Source organism: Eublepharis macularius, chromosome 11, assembly GCF_028583425.1.
Source record: "Eublepharis macularius isolate TG4126 chromosome 11, MPM_Emac_v1.0, whole genome shotgun sequence".
NCBI lineage: Eukaryota > Metazoa > Chordata > Lepidosauria > Squamata > Eublepharidae > Eublepharis > Eublepharis macularius.
Window position 1 is genome coordinate 95583803 of NC_072800.1, and position 20814 is coordinate 95604616.

Here is a 20814-nt window from a genome sequence, read left to right on the forward strand (position 1 = left end):
TTGTGCTTTTGCAGGGAGGAAAAGGAGCGCTGGATCCGGGCCAAGTATGAGCAGAAGCTTTTCCTGGCCCCCTTACCACACTCGGATGTGCCATTGGGCCAGCAGCTGCTTCGGGCTGTGGTGGAAGACGATTTGCGCGCCGTGGTCATGCTGCTGGTACACGGCACCAAGGAGGAGGTGAACGAGACCTACGGAGATGGAGACGGAAGGACCGCTCTGCACCTCTCCAGCGCCATGGCCAACGTGGTCTTCACCCAGCTCCTCATCTGGGTAACTGCTTGCCTTCCCTCCGGCAGAGCCCCTGCCCCTTCTTGGGCTAGGCTAGGCAGGACGGCTGCCTGCCTGCAGGGGGTCCGCTTCCTGGGTCTCCTGGCCCAGGGAACCGCATGCCGCACTCTGCTCGCAAGCCTCGAGGGGCAGCCAGGAGTCGGGGGGGGGGGCGGTTGCTGTGGACCTGGCTGACTCCTTTGGGGGTGGTTTGTTTGCTTGTCTCTGCAGTACGGAGTAGATGTGAAAAGCCGGGATGCCCGAGGACTGACCCCGCTAGCCTATGCCCGCCGTGCCGGCAGCCAGGAATGCGTGGACCTCCTGCTCCAGCACGGATGCCCCAGCGACTCTGCCTTGGCCTCCCTGACCCCTAGCCTGCCCCGTCGAAACATCAACAACAACGCCTCAGGCACACTGCCCGTGGAGCCTTGCTCTGCCGCCCACTGAATGCGTGCCAGGCCACAGTGCCCCTGCCCACGTGTCCTCTGCCACTCCCTTGACCCACAGCCCTCTCTGGCAACCGACTGGCACGGGGCCAGTCTTGCGCTTATCCCCTGCGCCAGGGACGACACCTCCTCTACCATCCCTTGAGAAGTGGGATGGAAAGGGCGGGAGCTCGGTTATTTTTGGTCACTGCAGTGGGTCAGACAGCAGCCCTCTTCTCCCCCTCCAGGACGAAGGGAAGATCGGGCCCAGTGAGGGCCCCATGTGAAGGGAAACACACACATACCCCACGCCCTACTCTGGCTGCTGTCCGTTGTCCAGCACTGTGGCCACTGCAGTGAGGGGGGGCTTGTTTGCAGAGCCATCTGCCAGCCCCCCTTCTGCCTGTCTCAGCCCCTTGTGTATAAAATGTACATTGAAAATATTTATATGACAGTCTGTAAATAAGGTTTCTTTGCTCTTTGTGTGTGCCCATGTGTGTGTGCACGCACGTATTTGTGTGTGTGTGTGTGTGTGAGAGAGAGAGCGAAAGCGAGATGGACTCGCAGCACCAGATCAGCTGCCCAATAAAGAAACTGCCCCATTTCTGTCCACGTGTGGCCCACTGGCTTTGCGCTCTCCTTGCTCTGTGTGTTTCAGGGCAAGGGCTGTGGAAGGGCGGGGGGGGGAGGCACAGCGGAAAAGAGGCTCTAGCTGCAGCCAGTCAGCCATTGAAGGCCACTGAGGCGGGGCGGGGGGGGGGAGACCTCAGCTCACGTGATGATTTTTGTGACCTCCTTTGGCCAAAAAACAGAAGCCCAAGGGAGTGCCCAGCTGGCCCACTGCCTCCCACAGAAATCATTTGATTTTTCAGTGCAGCCCACCCACGCTTGTGAAACAAATGGCAGCCTCCTTGAAACCAGATTCATTGCCGTGGTCTTCCCCCTGAGGGCAACGTGAGAGCTGTGCTTCTGCAAAGGGGGCCCGTGTCCTCCCTAGCCACAGCCTGACGTACACCAAGGGTACTACTGCCTCTGGACTGGGGCCCCGGGACCTTCTCGGCCTGCTCTTTGTGCTCTGACCAGCAGCGGCTCAAAGGAGTCCCTCCAACAGAAGATGGCAGGGACCGAGGGTGGGCCGGGCTGCTGACCCGTTCCCATGTAAGGGACCCCTGTTGAGTGATGGGGCAGTTCTGGCCAGGCGGTGACCTCGCTCGAGGCAAAAGCCGCAGAACCACACAGAACCCCCCCCCCCGGCGTTCCTGCCTGATGGAGGCGCCCAGAGTTTGAGGAGGAGGAGGACTCCTCCTGGGTGCTTGGCTGTTTTGATGGCAGGTGAGCAGGTGCTGCAGCATTCTGGAAAGCCTGGCCAAGCTGGGTTGGGGCTGCGGCCCTGGCGGAGGGAGGCGGAGCCTGCTAAATCCCGCCCCCCCCCTGCAGCTGCCCTGTGGCCTGCTGGGGAAGGAAGGCCAGCCCGATTCCCGCAGTGTCTGCTTGGGAACGCCTCCTTGGAGAGGGACTGGAAGTCTTCCTTGTTTGCCAGGGCTTCTGAGGGGTGGGGGGATAAGGGGGAGAGATTTTATCTTGGTTTTCATTTGGAATTTTTAAAATCATTTTGTAAACTACCCTGAGCTAAGTGGAAAGGTGGGATATAAAAGTTTAATTAATGAAATAAACACACATTCCGGGGGCACATCCCAAGTGCTGCCCTGGGGCCCATTTCATTCCCTGTTTCCAAAGTGAGCAGTGAGGGAAGGGGTGGGCTGCCACAGAGAGACTGGCAGGGACTACTGCTGGGGTGTGTGTGTGGCTGCGGCGGCGGCACAGTGGCTTCTGCGCCAGGGTCACAAAATGAGTCCCGGTAGAAGAGAGGCGCCTAGCTACCCCTTTGGAGGCAGCTTGTTGGGGGCATGCTTGGCGCGGGAGGGCAGTGGGCCAAGCAAAGTGTCTCTGGGCAGGATGCCAGCACCTGCAGCCCTGTATTGGCAAAGTGGCGACTCGAGTGGCTGGCGGGTGACCCACCGGTGGGAAGGGGAGAGAGAGGCCGGCTTCGGAGACTGGGTCAAGGGAAGGCGTGTGGGATTCTCCTCTCCCCCTGGAAGGTGGCCGCTGCCTTTCAATCTGAGGCGGGGAGGGGGCTGCATGGGGAACAGCGGCTGAGGCCGGCCAGACCACCCCGTCGCAGGCGAGACCGGGGGCAGACGGAGAGGAGGTGCGCGGGCGGCTGGAGACATCTCGCAGGCACGACGCTGCCCTCTACTTTCCCGGGGAGATGGCGCGGATGAACCCGGCGCCTCCTGCCCGCCGCCCCGTCCCCCAAGAAGGGCTCGAGCCACTCCCCGCCCCGGCAGAAAGAGCCGCTGCCAGCCGGAGCGGCGTCCCGCCGGCGGGAGGGCTGGGTGGGGCGGAGGGTCTGGGCGGGAGCCCTTCAGGCCGGGCGCGGCTCCCAGGTGCGCCCGCGTGCCCGCAGGAGGCGGACCCCAGTCAGGCGCGCGCCGAGTCCATCGAAAATAACTTTATTGACTGGCATCACAAGGCTGCACGGGACGCACACATCGAGCGGGGCTCTGTACGGGCCGGGGGCGGGGGGGGGGCGGCGGCTCAGGGGCGCTGGGCCTGCTCGAGCTGCTGGTGCTGGCTGCGCACGGCGAAGCGGTTGACGTGCACCGGGATGGGCACGACGATCTTGGGGTTCCGGACGGGCTCGCCGGCGCGGCCGCTGACGTTGCCGGCCTTGATGCGCTTCCACTTGGCGCGCCGGTTCTGGAACCAGATCTTGACCTGCACCTCGCTGAGCTTGAGGGCGTGCGCGATCTGCGAGCGCTCCGTCAGCGACAGGTACTTCTTGCAGTGGAACTCCTTCTCCAGCTCCAGCAGCTGCTCGCTCGTGAAGGCCGTGCGCCGCCGCCGGCTCTTGCCCGGGCCGCCCGAGGCCCCCGCCGCCGCCGCGCCCCCCAGCGGCGCCTCGCCCCCGCCGCCGCCCCGCCGGGCCTTGCCCTTGGCCGCCGGGCCTCCGGCCGCCCCGTCCAGCGGCGGCTCCTCTTCGCTCTCCGCCTCGGCCGAGCTGTCGTCGTCCTCGCGCTCGCTGCCGCCCGCCGCCGCCGCCTCGCCTGGCCGCCCCGCCGGCTTCTCCTCGTCCGAGCTGTAGGCCTTCCCCTCTGCGGGACAAGAAACGGGCGTTAGCGGCCGGCCGCGCCCTTCCCCTCCCCGGAGCGCGCCCGGCCGGCGAACTCGGGCCCAGCTGGGCGGCAGTCCGAAGGCCGCCGGGCAGCCGCACGGAGCCGCCGCGGCCTCGGGCCCGGTGCGGTGCGGTGCAAGCCGGCTGGGCCGCGCCAGACCCGCGCGCCGCTTTGGCGGCCCCGGCCTCTCCTCCCAGCGAAGGAACGGGCGCTTCTGCAGCCGCGACGGCCGAAAGCCCCGGCCCGGCCCAGACGAGGCCTGGGCGGCAGCGCTGCCGGCTCCTCGGCGGGGGAAGGCCTTCGAGGGGCCTCCGGGCCTCGCCGGGCGACTTCCCGCTTCCGCGCCGTGGCCTGCGGGCGCCCGCGGCCTTCTCTGCTCCTGCGCGAGGCCCCGGAAGACGGGCTGAGGGCGCCCGGGCGGCCCAGCGCCGCCGGCCTTCGGGGGTCTCCGGGAACGCCACCCGTGGGCACGGGCCCCTCGCCCTCCCGGCAGGACTGGCCCGCCTCCGCTGGCATCCTGCGGCCCACCGGCCCTGGGCAGGCCCGCAAGCGGGGCGGGAGGGCCACAGCCCGGCCGTGTTGCCGCCTCCCCGCCCCCGCCCCCGCCCCCACGCCGCGGTAGACTGCCTCTGAACAGGGAGGGTCTGCCCCGAGGGGCCGCGCTGGCTGTGACCGGCCTTCCGGAGCGGCTCATCCCGAGCCCAGCCGGTCGGCCCCTCTTCTGGCGCATTGGCTCCAGCTTTGGGGGGAGGGGCAGAGGCCCAGGAGCCCCCCCCCAGGACCCCGAAGCCGGTTTGGTGTAGCGGTGAAGAGCGGCGGTTTGATCCCCCACCCCTCGCTTGGAGCCAGCCGGGGGACCTCGGGGCAGTCGCAGCTCTCTCAGAGCTCTCTCAGCCCCACCCACCTCCCAGGGTGATTATTGTTGTGGGGGTAATTATGACAACAACGCACTTTGTAAACCGCGCTGAGTGGGCGGTTTATACATGGAATGTTACTAGTATTATGTTATTATAAGGAAACAGCCTCCCCCGGGACTTGTGGCCATGGAGGCTGCTCTGGGAAGAGGCCGCACCCTTCCCGGAGAAGCCTTGGTGCGTCTGAGCAAACCAGGGGCCTGCGTGAGGGTCCCAGGACCCCCCTCCCGATCTCAAAAAAATGGAGGGGCTGAAGATTCAGGATTATCCCAAAATCCGCCTCCGGGGAGGCAGAACCGTCCAGGAACGGTGGCAGCTCCTTCCTGTCCACTTCGTCCTTCGACACCCCCCACCCCCCACCCCGCAACTGACCCTCCTCGCCCAGTAAAATACACTCCCGATTTCAGCACATGGGTGAACTAGGGATGGAGAGACAGACCATCCATGCTCAGAGGCACAGGTCCTTACAATGTTGTCCCTGGCCTTTGTTTGTGGCCAGCACTCCCCCTTCTATTTCTATAACAAAGATGCAGCAACAGAACGCAAGGGTGTCTCCCATCTCAGAAAGGGCCAGGGGTGCCTCTGTGGCATCTGCTCCTGTGGGGTGGCTGAGGAAGGCGGTGGGTTTTTCTTCAGATTCTGTGTGTGTGTGTGTGTGTGTGTGCGCGGGCGCGCGTGCCATCTTACCAGGATGAGCATGGAGTCCTGTGGCCATCAGTTGCCCTACTCACCCGCGTTTGGGAGCCCCTTCCTCTGCCTGGGCGGGAAGTCTCAGCCCCACACCAGCACCCCACACAGCTGCTTGGTATAGGGCAGCCCCTAGTGGCCACAAGGAAGTTTACAGCCAGGCCACAAACTGACACCTGAAGAGCTGTGTGCGCCTTATGTGGCTACAAGTGGCTTGTGCACAATATGTCCCCAAGGTGGTTCTTGTGTCCAGCCCTGAGCAGTGCTCCATCCCCAAGTTTTTCACCTGGAATTTGTGTCTCATAGAAGCGCAGTGACCATTCCGCCATGTTCTCTCTTTCTGAATTAATCCTGCCCCTCCCCTCGAGAGCTCAGGCTGGTTAACATGGGTGGCTCCCCCTGCTCTATCCTTACAACAGCCCTGTGAGGTATACGAGGCAGAGAGAGGAAGCAATTGGCCCAGGGTCACCCAGGAACATCCTGACCGGGGCGGGCAGCAACCTGAGTCTTCTCAGTCCTGGGCCCACAGGAGAACCAGTAGAAAAAACTGCTGCTTAAGTTTTTTCGTGCTCAACATGTGTATCAAGAAAAAGCCGAAGGACTTTCTCAATGGAAAAACTGGGTAATTTCCATTGATTTTTCCCCCTTTTGCAATGAGCGAAATGAAAGTGTGGACACTTTATGTAAGAAAGTACAACATTAGGTAATGACGGGCTACTGTCTACTGTAAACATTTAAATAATTTTTGCAACGATGAATATGCTATCGAGCATTTAATAATACATTATTAAAGAGTTCCATTTTTTGTTTTATAAAATTTAACTTAATATCCAAATACTCTGATAGTCCTAACTACTGTGACTGTATGAGAGTCCAAACAGAGTGCTTTCTACTTTCAACTACCTTCAGGGGTGTGGTGGGTTCCCCCTGCCCCCCGCCCCCACCGGCAGGCTTCAAGGAGCAGCTGGACGAATTCTTGTGGGGGAGGCTTTAGGCTGATCCTGCACTGGGCAGGGGGTTGGACTAGATGGGCTGTAAGGCCCTTTCCAGTTCTAGGATTCTATACAATGTTTCTTAAAGAAACATTAAGACATTAATAATTTTAAATCAGTAAAAAATGTTTAGGCATGGCAGGAAAGTAAGTATTGGATGTATTTCAGATTTTCCCCAAATTTTGTTTTTCTCTAGAAAAAGTGGGATTCCCCTCCCCCACGACTTCTCCATCTCTACTCCAGCCGCTATTATGCCGCTCTTTTCACTATAAAAACCTCCCTTTTATCCTGTTTCTGAATCCTGAGTGCCCCCCCCGCCCCGTTCACACAGCACTGCAAATTCAAGCAGTCATAAAGGAGTTGCCTGAAAAAGACTTGCCCTAGAGAGAAGCCCCTGGCCACAGAGGGGCAAACAAACGGCAGGCATCCTCCAGGAACAATCATAGCCTCCATGGACAGAAGAACCAGCCCAGCCTTTGCCCGTCACGCACGCAGCAGACGCAGTCCTTCTGTGCTGCTCTCCTTCGATGCTGGCATGGTGCACCAAGCTGCCAGGAGGGATAGGCATAGGGAAATCATCCCCTGATCCATGTGGAACGAGCCACATAAGTGAGTCTGGCACCTGTGGTCCACACAGGTAAATCCAAGTAAGTGTTGCAGTTGCTCAGAGATGGAAGCAGGCCCAGAAAGAGGGGGGGCAGCAAAAGAGGGAGGGCAAGCCCCACAAGTGGGCAGTTGGCACGTCTCGACCAGCCCCGCCGCGGGGCTTGCAGTGCAAAGACCCCGCTGTGGGGGTCCTCATGCTCCCCCCAGTGCAGACTGCCCTCTGTCTGACTGCTCAGGAGAGACCAGGTTCTGCATGGACAGCCTCGCGCGCTGTGGGCTGGTGAGTCGGCACTCAGCTCACAGGTCCAGCCACCTCAGGGCCACTCCTCTGATGGGTCTTGGGTGGAGGGGCCTGCTGCTGGAGTTCCTTTTAACTGGAGACTACAAGGGGGGGTCAGCTGGGGTTGAACCTAGAATGAGCTCCTTTCCAATGGAAATGCCTCCACACTTAGTTTACTGGCTTGACAAAGTACCACTCACTCAGATTTCTGAATTATTCAACCATTGGGTTAGAGGTGGGACACAGGTCACTTTGTGGCGATGTTTCCAAGTGCAGGAGCATGGAGCACCATGTGCCCCACAGGGAGTTTTCAGAAGGTGGCTCCAAATCCCTTCTCTCCCGCACCCAAAGAACTCTCTGCCCCTGTTGTGGGCAGAGTCTTCTGCTGCAAAGGCTACCCCATCTCGGGTGACAAGAGTCTTATCCCATCCCACCCGCCTCCCACCCCACACACAGAGCAAGGGGGACAGTGGAGGCATACCATGTGCATGACTAGATCCCCATGTGGTAAGAGAAGAGCTTGGCATGAGGCGTGCCCACGCACCTAATATAGCTGGTCTTGGTGCCGATTTCCACCCATGCTGAGAAATGCCAGAATGGGTGCTGCTCTGGTGCTATTGCTGCTGTTCTCCAGCAAGCAGAGGTTTGGGGTGCCATTGGCCAAGGCAGCTCTCATCCTTGGGGCTGAGCAGGGGCAGGGATGGTGCTTGGATGCAGAAATGTGTTCCTTTCGTTTTACCTTTCCTCATTGCGGGGCCTGGGGGCAGAGAGGTTCCTTGGACAAACACAGTAAAGTTGCTCTGTTCAGAGAAGGGTCTGCATGATCCGCATTGGTCATATGAATCCAGGGAAAGATGACCATTAGAGGCCCTGCAACCATGCTGTGGCACCCTCTCTCCTGTCCTCTTGTGCCAAACTCTGGTTACCACTAACTAGCCCCTGATGCCAAGCAGTCTGCCTAGCAGCACAAGCATCAGCCAGCCAAGAGAGCTGGCGGCAACAGCCCCACCCCACTCAAGCATGCTTCCTCGGAAGGAGCTCGGGACACACAAGGGGGGACCCCACCTGACCCTCAGGCACAGCCCACCTCAGTGAGGCCCCCCGAGACTCCCTGATCTTGGCCCCCTGACAGAGGGGCTTGCTCCAGGTCCCTTGTTTAAAAGTGGGCAAGCAGTGTGTGTGTGGGGGGGGGAGGTATTCCTCGCCTTCAGTGCCCTCCCATCCTATCCAAAGGTGCTTGACCTGTACCCTGTCAGGCAGAGAGGGACGGGGCAGCCACAGAATCCAAGCCCCCCCCCCACTCCGTGGCAGCCACTTGGCTCCAATGGCATTTGGAGCAGCAGTGGAAAGTGGCGGGACGGGAGCTGCTGCTGCCACCCGGTGCTCCAGCGCCATTCCTAGGGGGGTCCCTTCAATCCGGAGCTCGGAAGTTTGGGATTTCTTTTCTGTATCTCAGCTGCCTCCAACTTTTTGAACAGCAAGAGCAGAGCACAAATATTCCAAATACATAGATAGGTGTTTCCTAATAAAGAGCAGGCCTTTACCCAACTAAGGCTTCATAGTTGATAAATTATCTGCATCTCACCCAATTAATTTATTATGTTGAAAACCATTTTTGTTCACCGAGTCCTCGCTGTAGAGCATTTCTGAAATACAGAAGGGTCAGCTCAGGTACTTTTTAGCAGGACTGTTGAAATATTGCTTCTTTCCCCCTTTCATCCTTTGCTATGGCTGACCCATCAGAACCAAGAGCCACAGAGACTGGAACCACCAGCTGGCACTCTGGACCCTGCCCAGTAAAAGTCGCCAAGCTTCCCAGCAGCCATGGGCACAGATGCCAGCCCCTCTTTTCTTGCCTGCAACCAGAGGCCTTAACCCAAGCTCAGCTTCCACGGCTCTTTCACCTAAGGACACCAACTGGGCTTTGCCATCCTCAGGAAGAGACGTTTCCATTTCATTTTGCACCTTGCCACGGACTCGGAGCTTGCCGTGGCCTGTTCTGGGAGCTGCTTTCATGTGCTTGCCGAGGCAAATCCAAAATTTATTGAAAGCAGAACTTTCACGAAGTGGTTCCATTGGACTTCTGAGACTGGGACCTCTGGGATCTGGGCTGAGAACTGCAAGTCAGACCAGCCTGTGGCTAGCAAAAGCTGTTCTGTAAGGCGGGGGGGGGGGGGAGGCAGCAGGAGGCCCCGGAGGCCACGCAGCCCGAACAGGCCCCCTGGGGAGCCGAGGCAGTGGCAGCGCTTCCCAGGGGCCGGAGGTCTTCCAGGGAGACGGGGGCGGGCGGCGGGACGGGCTCTGGTGCCAAGGCTCGGCTTCCTTCGCACCGAAGCACCAGCCCAGCCCAGCGCCCACGCTGGCTCTTGGCCGCTGCCCAGAGGCGGGAGTAGAAGGGAAGCCGAGCAGGAAAGAGGCCGCCTCGGGCGACGCGGCGCGGCGGGCTTCCCTGCCCCGGCCCCGAGCCGGCGGGCCCCTGCCTGGCGCACCCCGCCACTCCTAGCACCATGGACAGATCCTCCGCCGCGCTAGCCCCGGCTCAGCTCCTGCGGCTGCAGACAGGAACCGATCGAGCGGGCCGGGCCGGCAAGGACCCGGGGCCGAGGGCAGGCGGGCCCTCCGCCCTGGCGCTGCGCTGCAGAGCCGCTCAAGGGCTCGACGGCGCAGCGGCAGAGGGAGCAGCGGTCCTCCGCCGGGAGGGAGCCCGGAGCGGCCTGGCCGGGCCCCGCTGGGAAGGCGAGCGGGCCGGCGGGGCCACGGCTCGGGCTCCCCCGGGGGAGCGGGACGTGTGCTCCCGCCGCCGGCTCGGCCCTTCGTCTCCCTCGTTGCTGGTGCCCGGCTCGGGAGGAAACTTTCCTAGCTGGAGAAAAGTTTCCGCAAGTCCCCGGCCCGGCCGAGGCTCCCGCGCTGGGGTCGTTGCCCGTCGGCGCCGCTTCTTTTCGCGGGCAGCCCCGCCTGCCTCCGGCGGCCAAGGCGCGCGGCCCGGGTCTGCTGGCGGGCGGGGGAGAGCGCGAGGGAGCCCGCCGCCGCCGCCGCCGCCGCCGCCGCCCCCCCCCCAGCCTGCCCGCGCCCAGGTGCCCCTGCTGCGTCCCTACCTGCCAGGTGCGGGAAGGGCTCCGGGAAGTGGAGGGGCGGCTCGGGGGGGGCTTTGTCCCGGCCGGCGGGCAGCTCGTCGCTCTCCAGGCTGTCAGCGGCGCTCCGTCGGCGGCAGGGCGGCTCGGCGTTGCCTCGGCCGGTGGCCGGCAGCTCTTGCGCTGGGTAGAAGCCGTCGGGGGCCTCCCCGAAGCTGGGCAGGGCCGTGGTGAGCGCCACCATGGACGGGACGGCTTGGCCGAGGCTGGCGCAGAAGGAGTTGGTGAGGCGGCCGGCGAAGGAGGCCAGCGGAGCCAGCGGCGGGAGCCCGGCAGCCGTCTGCAGCGGCCCGTGGGGGAGGACGAGCGGCCGGTAGGGCATGAACATCGGGTAGCCGGTGTAGAGCAGGGGGCCGGAGCGCGGGGCGGGCGGGGAGTGCCCGATGAGCGAGTCGATCGAGAAGGCGGCGCCTTGCCCCGTCGGTCTCTGCATGGCCGCCGCTCGGAGAGCAGGGACTGCCGGCCAGGAGGCCCGGCCGGGGCGCCGCCGGGCGCCGGGCACCGCGCCGGGCGTTCCTGGGCTCCAGTCCCCGGGCAGCGGCGGGCTGCAAGCCTCGTCGAGTTCGGCGCGCCTTCCCCACGCTGGCGGAGCCCCCGCCTGGGCTCTCCTCCCCTCTGCCTCGCTCGGCGCTTCTTTGGCGCTGTCTGCCGAGGGGGCGGGCGGGAGGCGGGCGGGCGGGCGGGAGGCCGAGGGGAGGGGCGGCGGGCGGGCGGGAGGGCGTCGCCCTGCGCCGGCCTCATCCATCTTCCTCAGATTCCGCTTGAGTGCCCACCAGAGCCGCCCGCCCAGCGCCGGCCCCGGAGCTGCCGCGGGTTCCCACTGGAGCCACCGAGGGGGCCCCTGGGCCGGCGCCGCCCCTCCCGCCCCATCGGCTATTCTGCCTGGTGATTGATGGTTGCCAATTACCGGCCGGGCGCACAAGGGGCTTTTGTCGGGCGGGGCGGGCGGGACCAGCTGCTCCCCAGACGCAGAGGAGCGGCCGGGCTCCGAGCCAGGGACGCCCCGTCGCTTCCCGGCCGGAGCCCGGGCTGACCTCGGAGCCGCTGGCCTGACTGCTTAGCCCCGAGGGGGTCGCGCGCGGTCCCGGAGCCGCCCAGCCCGCGGCCTGCCTGCCTCCCGCGGCGCGAGCAGCGCTCCCCTCCCAGGCCCTCGAGCGGGCCCGCCTCCCCCATTTGGCCGAGGAATGTGACCTCCCCGCCCCGCCCCGCCCCGCCCCGCCCGCTCTGCCCTCCCCGGAAGAAGGGCCGCCTGGCCGCCGGGCCGCCTAGGAGCTGGCGGGAGCTCCTGGAGCCTGCGAGGAGGGGTCGAGGGCAGCCGCTCCTCCTCCGGTGCCCTCCCGGCGCGGTCCACTCCGGCTCCGGAGCCGTCGAGGGTGCGGAGGGCCGGCCACGCGGCCAAGGGCGACTCTCGCGTGGGGCCGCGCTGCGAAGCAAGGGTGCCGCGGAACCACTCCAGCCGGCCGGTCGAGCCCAGCCGCCTGGACGCCGCGCGGGAGGGGCGGGCGGGCGGCTCCTGCCTGTTGCAGCCCCGTCCTTCCTTCTCCGCAGGGGCCTCACTCCCCGCCCCGGGGCAGCCACCTGGGAGCGGGCCAGGCCAGACCCGCCCGCGCGCAGCCAGAGAGCGCGACCCTGGGCGGCTCTCGGGCTGGGGCCGGCACGCCCTCCCCGCTTTGGCTCTGCAGGTACCGACGGGGCGCGCCCCCCATCCCGGCTCGCTCGTGCTCGTGGCCGGTGCCCCGGAGGGCAAGCGGGCCCCCGCCACGCACCCGGCCTGGCCCGGTCTGTCTGCCGCTTGGGAAGGGTCCGGAGCCCGGCCGCCCCCTCGGAAGCAGGGCGGAGGCCCCCGCCGCCGTTTCCTCGCGGGCGGCAGGGGCCCGGCCGGGGGCTGCTCTCTCGGCCTCCCGGCGTGGCGGTGCGAGAGAGGCGCCGACCGGCGGGCTCGAGGGCTGTCCCGGGCCCCTCTCGGGAAGGGCAACCCCTCAGGCGAAGGAGCGGCGTTTGGCCGCCAGACCGCGGGAAGGACTCGGGGCCGGGCCCCTGCCCGCCCGCCCTCCTGTCCAGGGCGCCGTGGCGGAGGGCCAGGAGTGCCCTGGGGCTGGGGGGCAGCGGCGAGCCCCAAGGCAGGCGAGCTGAAGCGGCCCCAGCCGGGCGCGCCCCTCACTGGATGTCCCGGCTGGTAATCCCCGGCGCGACCCGCCTTGAGCCTCAGGGGACAGGCGGCCGGGAGGAAGGGCCGTCCCAGGAACGAGGAAACAAGCCGCCGCCCCCCCCCCAACACACGCACGCCCCGGCCCCGCGTTCTCAAGGCTGACTTGGGGCACCAGGCCCTGGAGGGGGCAGCCGCCGCTGGTTTCAGCGGGAATCGCGCGGCTTCCTTCTCCACCCTCAACCCCCGTCAATCCGGATGGAACTGCCCCGAACTGCGCCCCGATTTCAGCCGGCCGGGAGAAAGCCTCTCCCCCCCCCCGCCCACCCCTTCGGGCAATGATAATGAAATGTCGCACTGGGGAGGGGGGCGTAGAGCTGAGCCCCCTCCGGGATCCTGAAGCTGTTTAGATGGAGCACAACGAGGAGGCCACTGAACCCCCCACCCCTTCCTTGACTTGTGGCTGCGCTTCGTCCCCCCCCCCCCCTACTAGCCTGGGCGGCAGAAACTGGGTCTGGGTCCCGCTGCAGCTTGTTTTCTTCATTAAGCATCTTCTTGGATTCCTTCCTGTCCTGTTGGGGCCCTGAACCAATTCCGTAGTCATTTCGGTTGCTTCCAGTGGAACTCACCTGACCCCTTCCCCAAGTGGGGTGAAATTCCCGGGCTGCCTCCCTGGCTCCGAGGGGCCTTCCTCCCAAGCTGGCCGGCTGCTGTGCCTGTCAGGCATTTTATTGCCTGACATTTTAATTCCACCCCATTAAGTCCCTTACAGGGTAGAGAGTTGTACTTTCTGGACACTCTTCAAGGGCAGCCCCACACACAGTGCACTGCAGTAATCTAATTTAGATGTTAACCAGGCATGCACCAAAATGGCCAGATCTTTTCTGCCCAGGGAAGACCACAGCTTCTTCACCGGCTGAAGCAGACAGAAGGGACCGCTGGCCACCACGGCCACCTGTCCATCCGTCAGAAAGCCCAGGCTGCAAGCCTGCTCTTCTGGGGGGACCGGGGCCCCATCCAGAACAGAAGACTGTTGGCACCTGGTCGGTCCACACTCCAGCAGCATCTCCATCTTGTCAGGATTGAGTTCCTTCATTTATTGGCCTTCATCCACTCCAAAACTGCCTCCAGCCACCCCTGCTACTTCTCCACATCCTCTCAGGGGTTTGCTGAAACCGTGAGACAGAGCCCGGCATTGCCTGCAGATTGGTGATAACGCAGCCCACGTCTCTGGAAGGCCAGGGGGTTTATGTAGCTGTTGAAGGGCATGGGGGTGGGGGTGGGGAGATGGAACCTGGTGGGACCGCAGAGGCCACGGGCCCAAACAACGTCCACGCAACTCTTCATTTGGAAAGCTGCCTTCCAGGCTGGACAGAAACTACCACCAAATAGTGCTTCGGAATGGCTCTAGTGAGCGGTCCAGGAGAACTTCACAGGGTTGCCTCGACTCCCTCCACCTGCCTCCCAGCCCTGCTCACCCACCCACCGCACGTCTTTCCAGAGTCCCCCTCTCTCCTGCTGCCCCCTCCTCTCCCCCTCCCCAGAGAAAAAGAAACAATATGGGATGCAGCTACAGGCCTCACGGTGCTTCTAGTCAAACGGGCAGATCCAGCCTAGTTACTTCTGGTCCAAAAGACAAAGGAAGTTGCATTTGGATTAGTTACCCTTCTGAAGTTAATAAACAGGAAATACACAACATTAACATCTACAAGACTGCGGAAAGCTAAAGTGTGTGGGGAACATCAGGAGAAGCGTTAGTTCCCCTTGCTCATAAAATCCAGTTCAGCTTAAAAATGGGACAGGCAAATACTTCCAAAATGAAAGTGGACTTTATATGCCACGACACACAAGTGCAGCTGTGTTCAAATATACTAAAAGCACAGCCAACACTCAGGCCTTGGACCAGTGGTTCTTTCTTGCCCAGAGGAATGCCCTGGTCTGAGGATGTTTAAATCCGGAGACCGGAGCCAGGAATGAACAAAAGAGATCTCCCAACTGTATTGTCGAAGGCTTTCACTGCCGGAGAACGATGGTTGTTGTGGGTTTTCCGAGCTGTATTGCTGTGGTCTTGGCATTGTGGTTCCTGACGTTTCGCCAGCAGCTGTGGCTGGCATCTTCAGAGGTGTAGCACCAAAAGACAGAGATCTGACGTGACACTGAGAGATCTCTGTCTTTTGGTGCTACACCTCTGAAGATGCCAGCCACAGCTGCTGGCGAAACGTCAGGAACCACAATGCTAAGACCATGGCTATACGGCCCGGAAAATCCGCAACAACCATTGATCTCCCAACTGTTAAAGGATTTTTAAGACCTCTTTCTAAAAACCTTGTTGTGACACACAAATACTAAGATAACCTTGCTCTAGTGTCACAAGTCTTCCTCCTGAGATACCCTGCAGGTCAGCTAGGTCTCAGGTAGGTGAGAAGGGGTCACTGAGCAAAGTATACACATCCTCTTGTTCTGGTTATTATGACTAAGATTTCAACTTGGACGAGCTTGTCCCCCGAAGTATAACAGAAATACAGCTCCAGCTTCTCAGGTGTTTGTAGAATTCATTTGTCGCTCAAGCTTGTCAGGTGCCGTGCATTCTGGGAAAGGCACTATTTTGCCTGATTCTGAAGGGGTGTTGTCTGTAGTAATCTTTTTGATCTTTTAGTTGGTAAACAATTAGCAATTTTTCTGTAAACAATTAGTGTTAAGGTATATAAGATTATCTGATGTAACTGGTCTTTATACATATGAGCCTAAAAGAGGTAATATGTGTCTGGGTTCTATCTGCAAACAATAAAACTCATTTCTCTTTATATATCACTGTTTTTATTTTTATTTTTTTTATTTATGTAATTTATAGTCCATCTTTCTCACTGAAACTCAAGGCGGATTACACAGTATGAGATTAGTACAATCAGAATCAAGTACAATCGGTAGATTTGTGGCCGACAAAATGAGATCCTTCTTTATACAACGAGTAATGAAGACGTGCAATTCTTTGCCAGAGGATGTCGTGATGGCGACAAGAATGGTTAAAAGGGAATTAGATTCTTGGAGGACAGGTCAGTCCGTGGCTATGAGCCAAGGGGAGATAAGGGAGCCTCCACATCCAGAGGATAAGAGGCAACATCGGGGGAAGGGCCTCGGCCTTTGTGGCTTGCCTGTTGGCCCTTCAGGGCTGTGAGAAATTCAGCATCCTGTGAGAAACACGATGCTGAATTAGATAGATAACTGGTCTCAGCAACGGGGCTCTTCTGGTGTTCTTATGAGTGTTTGTTTGTTTGTTTGTTTGTTTGTTTGTTTGTTTGTTTGTTTGTTTGTAGTCCGCCTTTCTCACTGAGACTCAAGGCAGATTACATAGTATGAGATTAATACAATCAGTATCAAGGACATTTCCATAAACAATGTTATTGGGTAAACAGATACAAGATGAAAAGACATACCATTAGCAAGGATCCAATACAGAGTAGAAGAAATACTGAAGCAGAGCATAATCAATTCTAGGACTGTCATTATACAACATGGAGTACTGGTGGTACATAGGAGTGCATATTTAATGCAACAGATAATATGTAAGGCAATATAGTGATGAAACCTACGGTCCCTAACTCATTAGCAAAGCATCTGAGACCCCATCCCTACAATGTCCCTCCCATTTGAGTAAAAAAGCCTTTTTGAATAATTTGGTTTCGCATCGTTTGTGGGAAGCCAGGAGAGTGGGGGCTCTTCTGACTTCCTCAGGCAGGCCGTTCCATAGCGTAGGGGCCACCACAGAGGAAGCCCATGTGCAGGCTGCTGTTGATCTCACCCATGTGCAGGGTGGCACCTGCAAGAGACCCTGTTCAGATGAGGGAAGCTGCCATGGAGGGACATCCTGAAGGTTTTACGTAGAGGTTGAATAACATGGGAGATAAGACTGCGCCCTGCGGAACCCCACAAGATAGCTCCCATTCTGGAGACAGCTGATCTCCAACAGCCACCCTTTGAGTTCGCTCCATGAGAAACGATTTAAACCAGTCCAGGGCACATCCTTTGATGCCCACTTCTGTCTCTAGGCGCCTCAACAGGATGGCCTGGTCTACTGTGTCAAAGGCTGCAGACAGATCCAGGAGAAGCAATGAGGAGGCATGGCCTTTGTCTATATCTTAATTCTTTGTATCTTAATTGTGAATATTCTTCGTGGTATTTTAATTCTTTGTGAGGTTATTGGCTGGGGGGGGGGGTTGAATTGGCACACAGAGTACTCTAAAATGAATCCAGGCCTGGCTGCTTTCTACAGTTCAACTGGGAGGAAAAAAGGGGGGCAAAACCCTACGGTTCAACAGCAGCCCCCACCTCAAGTCACTGTAGAGCAAAGGTTAAAGTTTCAAAATAGGATGCGGGAAATTGTTGTGAGAATGAAACAGATGAGAGGAGAATGATGGAAACTGCTTCGGGTCCCCATTAGGGAGAATGGCAGGGTATAAATTAAGTCAATTAATAAATAATATTAAAAAGTAATAAATAAGGAGTCCCTTGGCACAGAGTGGTAAGCGGCAGTACTGCAGCCCAAGCTCTGCTCACGATCCAGAGTTTGATCCCGGTGGAAGCCGGGTTCAGGTTGCCAGCTCAGGGTTAACTCAGCCTTCCATCCTTCTGAGGTTGGTAAAATGAGTACCCAATTTCCTGGGGGTCAAGTGTAGATGGCTGGGGAAGGCAATGGCAAACCACCCCGTAACAAAAAGTCTGCCAAGAAAATGTCGTGATGTGATGTCCCGCCATGGGTCAGTAATGACTTGGTGCTTGCACAGGGGACTTCCTTTATGTAGGAAAATATAGCAGAATTTGTGCAAAGACTGTGCATTGGAAGTAATGAGAATAGATTCACACACACACACTCCAGTGTAGCTCTGTAAAAATACTTTACTAAAGGATAATAATTAGGGTTACATTTGGAGAAAATAATAAATTGCTAAGTTGACTACATCTTGCTAGATAAGTGACTTAGAGCAGAACCACAAGTGACAAAAGGCACAGATTGGACACTTGTCAGCTTCCCTCAAGTTTTGATGGGAAATGTAGGCATCCTGGTCTTGCAGCTTCGCTCTCCGACTGCTGTCCAATGGACTTTTCAACAGTCACTTGTCCAACATTCCACCAAGCTGCCTACATTTCCCATCAAAACTGGAGGGAAGCTGACAAGTGTCCAACCTGTGCCTTTTGTCACTTGTGGTTCTGCTCTTAGAGTCAAGATGAAGTAAAGCAGTGGAAGGAGAAGCAGAAGAAGAGAACAAAGAGCAATAAAACTTCAGTATATAGCATCAATTAATTGCCCCCAATAAACTAACTGCCCAGTAGAAAATCCTAGTCTTCATTATGCTTAGTGACTCCCCTTTCTATGGCGGGAATCTTATTCGAAGCTCTAATGGTTACATTCAAAGTATGTTTACTAATTAAGTAAGTAACACAAACAGTTTAACTCTTTCATGACTGAAATGAAAACACTTGCTAAATTCCCACACTTTACCTTTACCTAATAAATACAGGTGAAGATGGGAGGCAGATAAATGTAAGTTGTTAGTGGGTCTGAAGGAGAGGGAGGCAGGGAAAAGGGAAGTCCCCCGCCAGTCTGTGCAGGCTCACCTCCATGCTGGTACCAGGCAACTGGGCCACAGGGGACGGCCTTTCAGGGGGGAGAGGAGAGGCAGCCAAAGGTGGGCGGGAAAGAGAGGAGACAGCCGGAAAAGGGGAGAGGCTATGGGGGGACAAGGAAGGGAAAGAGCACAAGGTGAGGGAGGGGAAAATGAGATTTCCCCCATAAGTAATAATAGTAACATTCACTTTCTATACCACCCTTCAGGACAACTTAATCCCACTCAGAGCGGTTTACAAAGTGTGTTGTTATTACCCTCACAACCACAATGGCCCTGTGAGGTGGGTGGGGCTGAGAGAGCTCTGAGAGAGCTGTGACTGACCCAAGGTCCCCCGGCTGGCTTCAAGCGGGGTGGGGAATCAAATCCGGCTCTCCAGGTTAGAGACCCGCTGCTCTTAACCACTACACCAAACTGGCTCTCCTTACCAGGCCCCACTTATATTATGCCCTTTAACAAAAGTTATAACTTGCCTTTCCGCTCTCATAAAGGTCACCAAGGTGGTTAACAAATTAAAACATACCTAATAAAACCACATTTACAACTCTTAAATCCAACCACCACAAGAGCAGCACAACAATTAAAACCAGAGCTTCCAAAAACCAGAGACATAAAAACAATTAAAACTTTTGAAACAATTATGGATACGAATGAGGAAAACGAAGCCAGCCAGGGAGGGGCCAGAAGGAGGGCCGCACTGGCTGCCGCCAAGGGAGCCCCAGGCGCGCCTTGCCGGCCTGCGGAGGAAGCAGCGGGAGCCCGGAAGGGGCCAGCGGGGCGCCGGGACCTCCCCGCCCCTCCCCCTCCCCCTCCCCGGCGGGCCGGGCGCTCGGGCAGGGCGGCTGCCGGCCGGGGGCGGGGCGCGTGCGGCTCCCCCTCGCTTCGGCGGCAGCCCCGTCGCCAGGCGCGCTCGAGTGCTGCGGGGCTGCAGCTGCAGGCCAAGCGCCCGTCCCGCCCGCCGCCCGCCCCAGGCCCCGCCCAGCCCCGGCCGCCCCGAGAGCGCCTGGCGGGTTGCGCGAAGGGGAGCCCCCCCCCCCGGCCTCGCCGCGCCGCCTCGGAGGGCAGACACGTGTGCGCGCGCGCGCGCGAATCGCCCAGGCCAGGCGCAGCCACGTGGCTCTCGCGAGCAAGTCGGGGAGGCGCGCGCCGTGCCGGGGCGTTTGGGCGGGGCGGGGCGGGGCGGGGGCTCCGCCGCGCCTGCCTCTCGGGCTCGGCGGGGGGCTCTGCAGCCCCTCCTCGCCCCGGGGCCACGCCCGCCGCAGAGCCGCCCCGCTGCCCTTGCCAAGAGCGGGGGGGAAGGGGCGGGCTGGAGCCCCCCGGGGGCCCGTGCGCGGCGCCCGGCTGGATTGCCCGAGGAGCAGCAGCGCCGCCCCCGACGGACAGGCAGCGGCCCTTTAGGACTCCGGCGGCCGGGGGCGGCAGGCCCAGCGGTTTGTTCCGCGACGATCTGGGGCTCGGATCGGGCTCGGGGGGGGGGGGGCGGCAGATGGGCTCGGGGGGGCCCGCGAGGCTCTCCGCAGCCCTGTCCGAGCCGGGCCTTGCTGCCCCGGGGGGGGGGGGAGGCTCTGGGCGGAACCAGCCGCAGAAGACCCGGGGGCGGCCGCCCGCGGCAGAGGCCAGAGGGGGCCCAAAGGCGGCGCGAAGAGCCCGGCCCGGCGCGCAGTCGGCCGCGGCTGCCGGCCGCAGAAGCGCCCTGTCCAGCCGCGCCGCCTTCGCGTCCTGCCGTGCGGCGAGCGCCCCCTGCGGATGGCCTGGCCGAGAGCAACTCGGCGCGCCCGAAGCGCTCCCGCCGCCCGGCTCGTGCGCCTGGGCCCTCCGCTGCACGGGCCGGGCGGGACCCCTCCTCTCTCTCTCTCTCTCTGCCGTGGGATCCCCCCGCCCCCGCCCCCCCGGGGGTGCTCGGCCCGGCTTCAAGCTCAGACCTGAAAAGCTTGTGCGTCTCCAGTGCGCCGCTGGACGCCAATCCTGCGGTTGTGCTGCAGACCGAGAGGGCTGCCCACCCGAAGCCACTCTCAGCCTAAGCGCTCCTGCGGGGTTCGGGGGCTGGTGGACGGGAGAGTCCCCGGAGAAAGAGCAGGATTAGAAAAGCCCGAAATAAGTAAATAAAACGCATGTCCAAGAACCAGGCAGGGCACGAACTTGTGGGGTCCTTTGGGAGTATCAAACATATAAATAGATCCAGAGGAGTTAGCTGAGTTAGTCTGTAGTCGCAAAATAGAGAGTCCAGTAGCACCTTTAAGACTAACCAACTTTATTGTAGCATAAACTTTTGAGAACTACAGGTCTCTTCCTCAGACACATGACAAAGACAGCTGTAGTTCTCAAAAGCTTATGCTACAATAAAGCATGTAAATACACAGGGATGACCTGTATATATTGTCTATATTTCCAAAATGCTTTTGACAAAGCCATTTGAATGTAAATAACGCAGCGGAATTACGCTGTGCTGATTAGAGAGGCAAAAAGTTTTATTTGAGGAAGTCACATACTTGAGAGTAAAGAGGAGAGAGAGAGATCCTTGCTATCTGACTACATCTTGCAGAGAGAGAGAAGAAGCAGGATCTTGCCC

General features: G+C 59.9%; 2 protein-coding genes across 6 annotated transcripts in view; one reads left to right on the plus strand and one right to left on the minus strand.

Annotated features, from left to right (window-relative positions):
* The window catches only part of AGAP3 (ArfGAP with GTPase domain, ankyrin repeat and PH domain 3), a 143041-nt gene extending 141895 nt beyond the window's left edge, over nt 1-1146 (plus strand). For all 5 annotated transcript variants that reach the window (XM_054991640.1, XM_054991642.1, XM_054991637.1 and 2 more), the window contains 2 exons: nt 15-270; nt 499-1146. In XM_054991640.1, coding sequence (XP_054847615.1) covers nt 15-270; nt 499-714 — 472 coding nt within the window. In that variant the 3' untranslated portion in view covers nt 715-1146. The remainder of the gene's footprint in view (nt 1-14; nt 271-498) is intronic.
* A 2144-nt stretch (nt 1147-3290) lies between these two features.
* On the minus strand, nt 3291-10911 carry GBX1 (gastrulation brain homeobox 1). Its single transcript, XM_054991978.1, has 2 exons — nt 10443-10911; nt 3291-3847 (listed from the first exon to the last, which is right to left on the minus strand). Exons 1-2 carry the CDS (start codon nt 10909-10911, stop codon nt 3291-3293), a joined length of 1026 nt encoding a protein of 341 aa, XP_054847953.1.
* Between the last annotated feature and the right edge of the window lie 9903 nt (nt 10912-20814).

Excerpts from the sequence above, each read along its gene's own strand:
- GBX1 (XM_054991978.1), bottom strand. The coding sequence starts at position 10,911 with ATGCAGAGACCGACGGGGCAAGGCGCCGCCTTCTCGATCGACTCGCTC. Across the intron at positions 3,848-10,442 it reads GCCCTTCCCGCACCTGGCAG|AGGGGAAGGCCTACAGCTCG; the intron begins GTAGGGACGCAG and ends CTTGTCCCGCAG.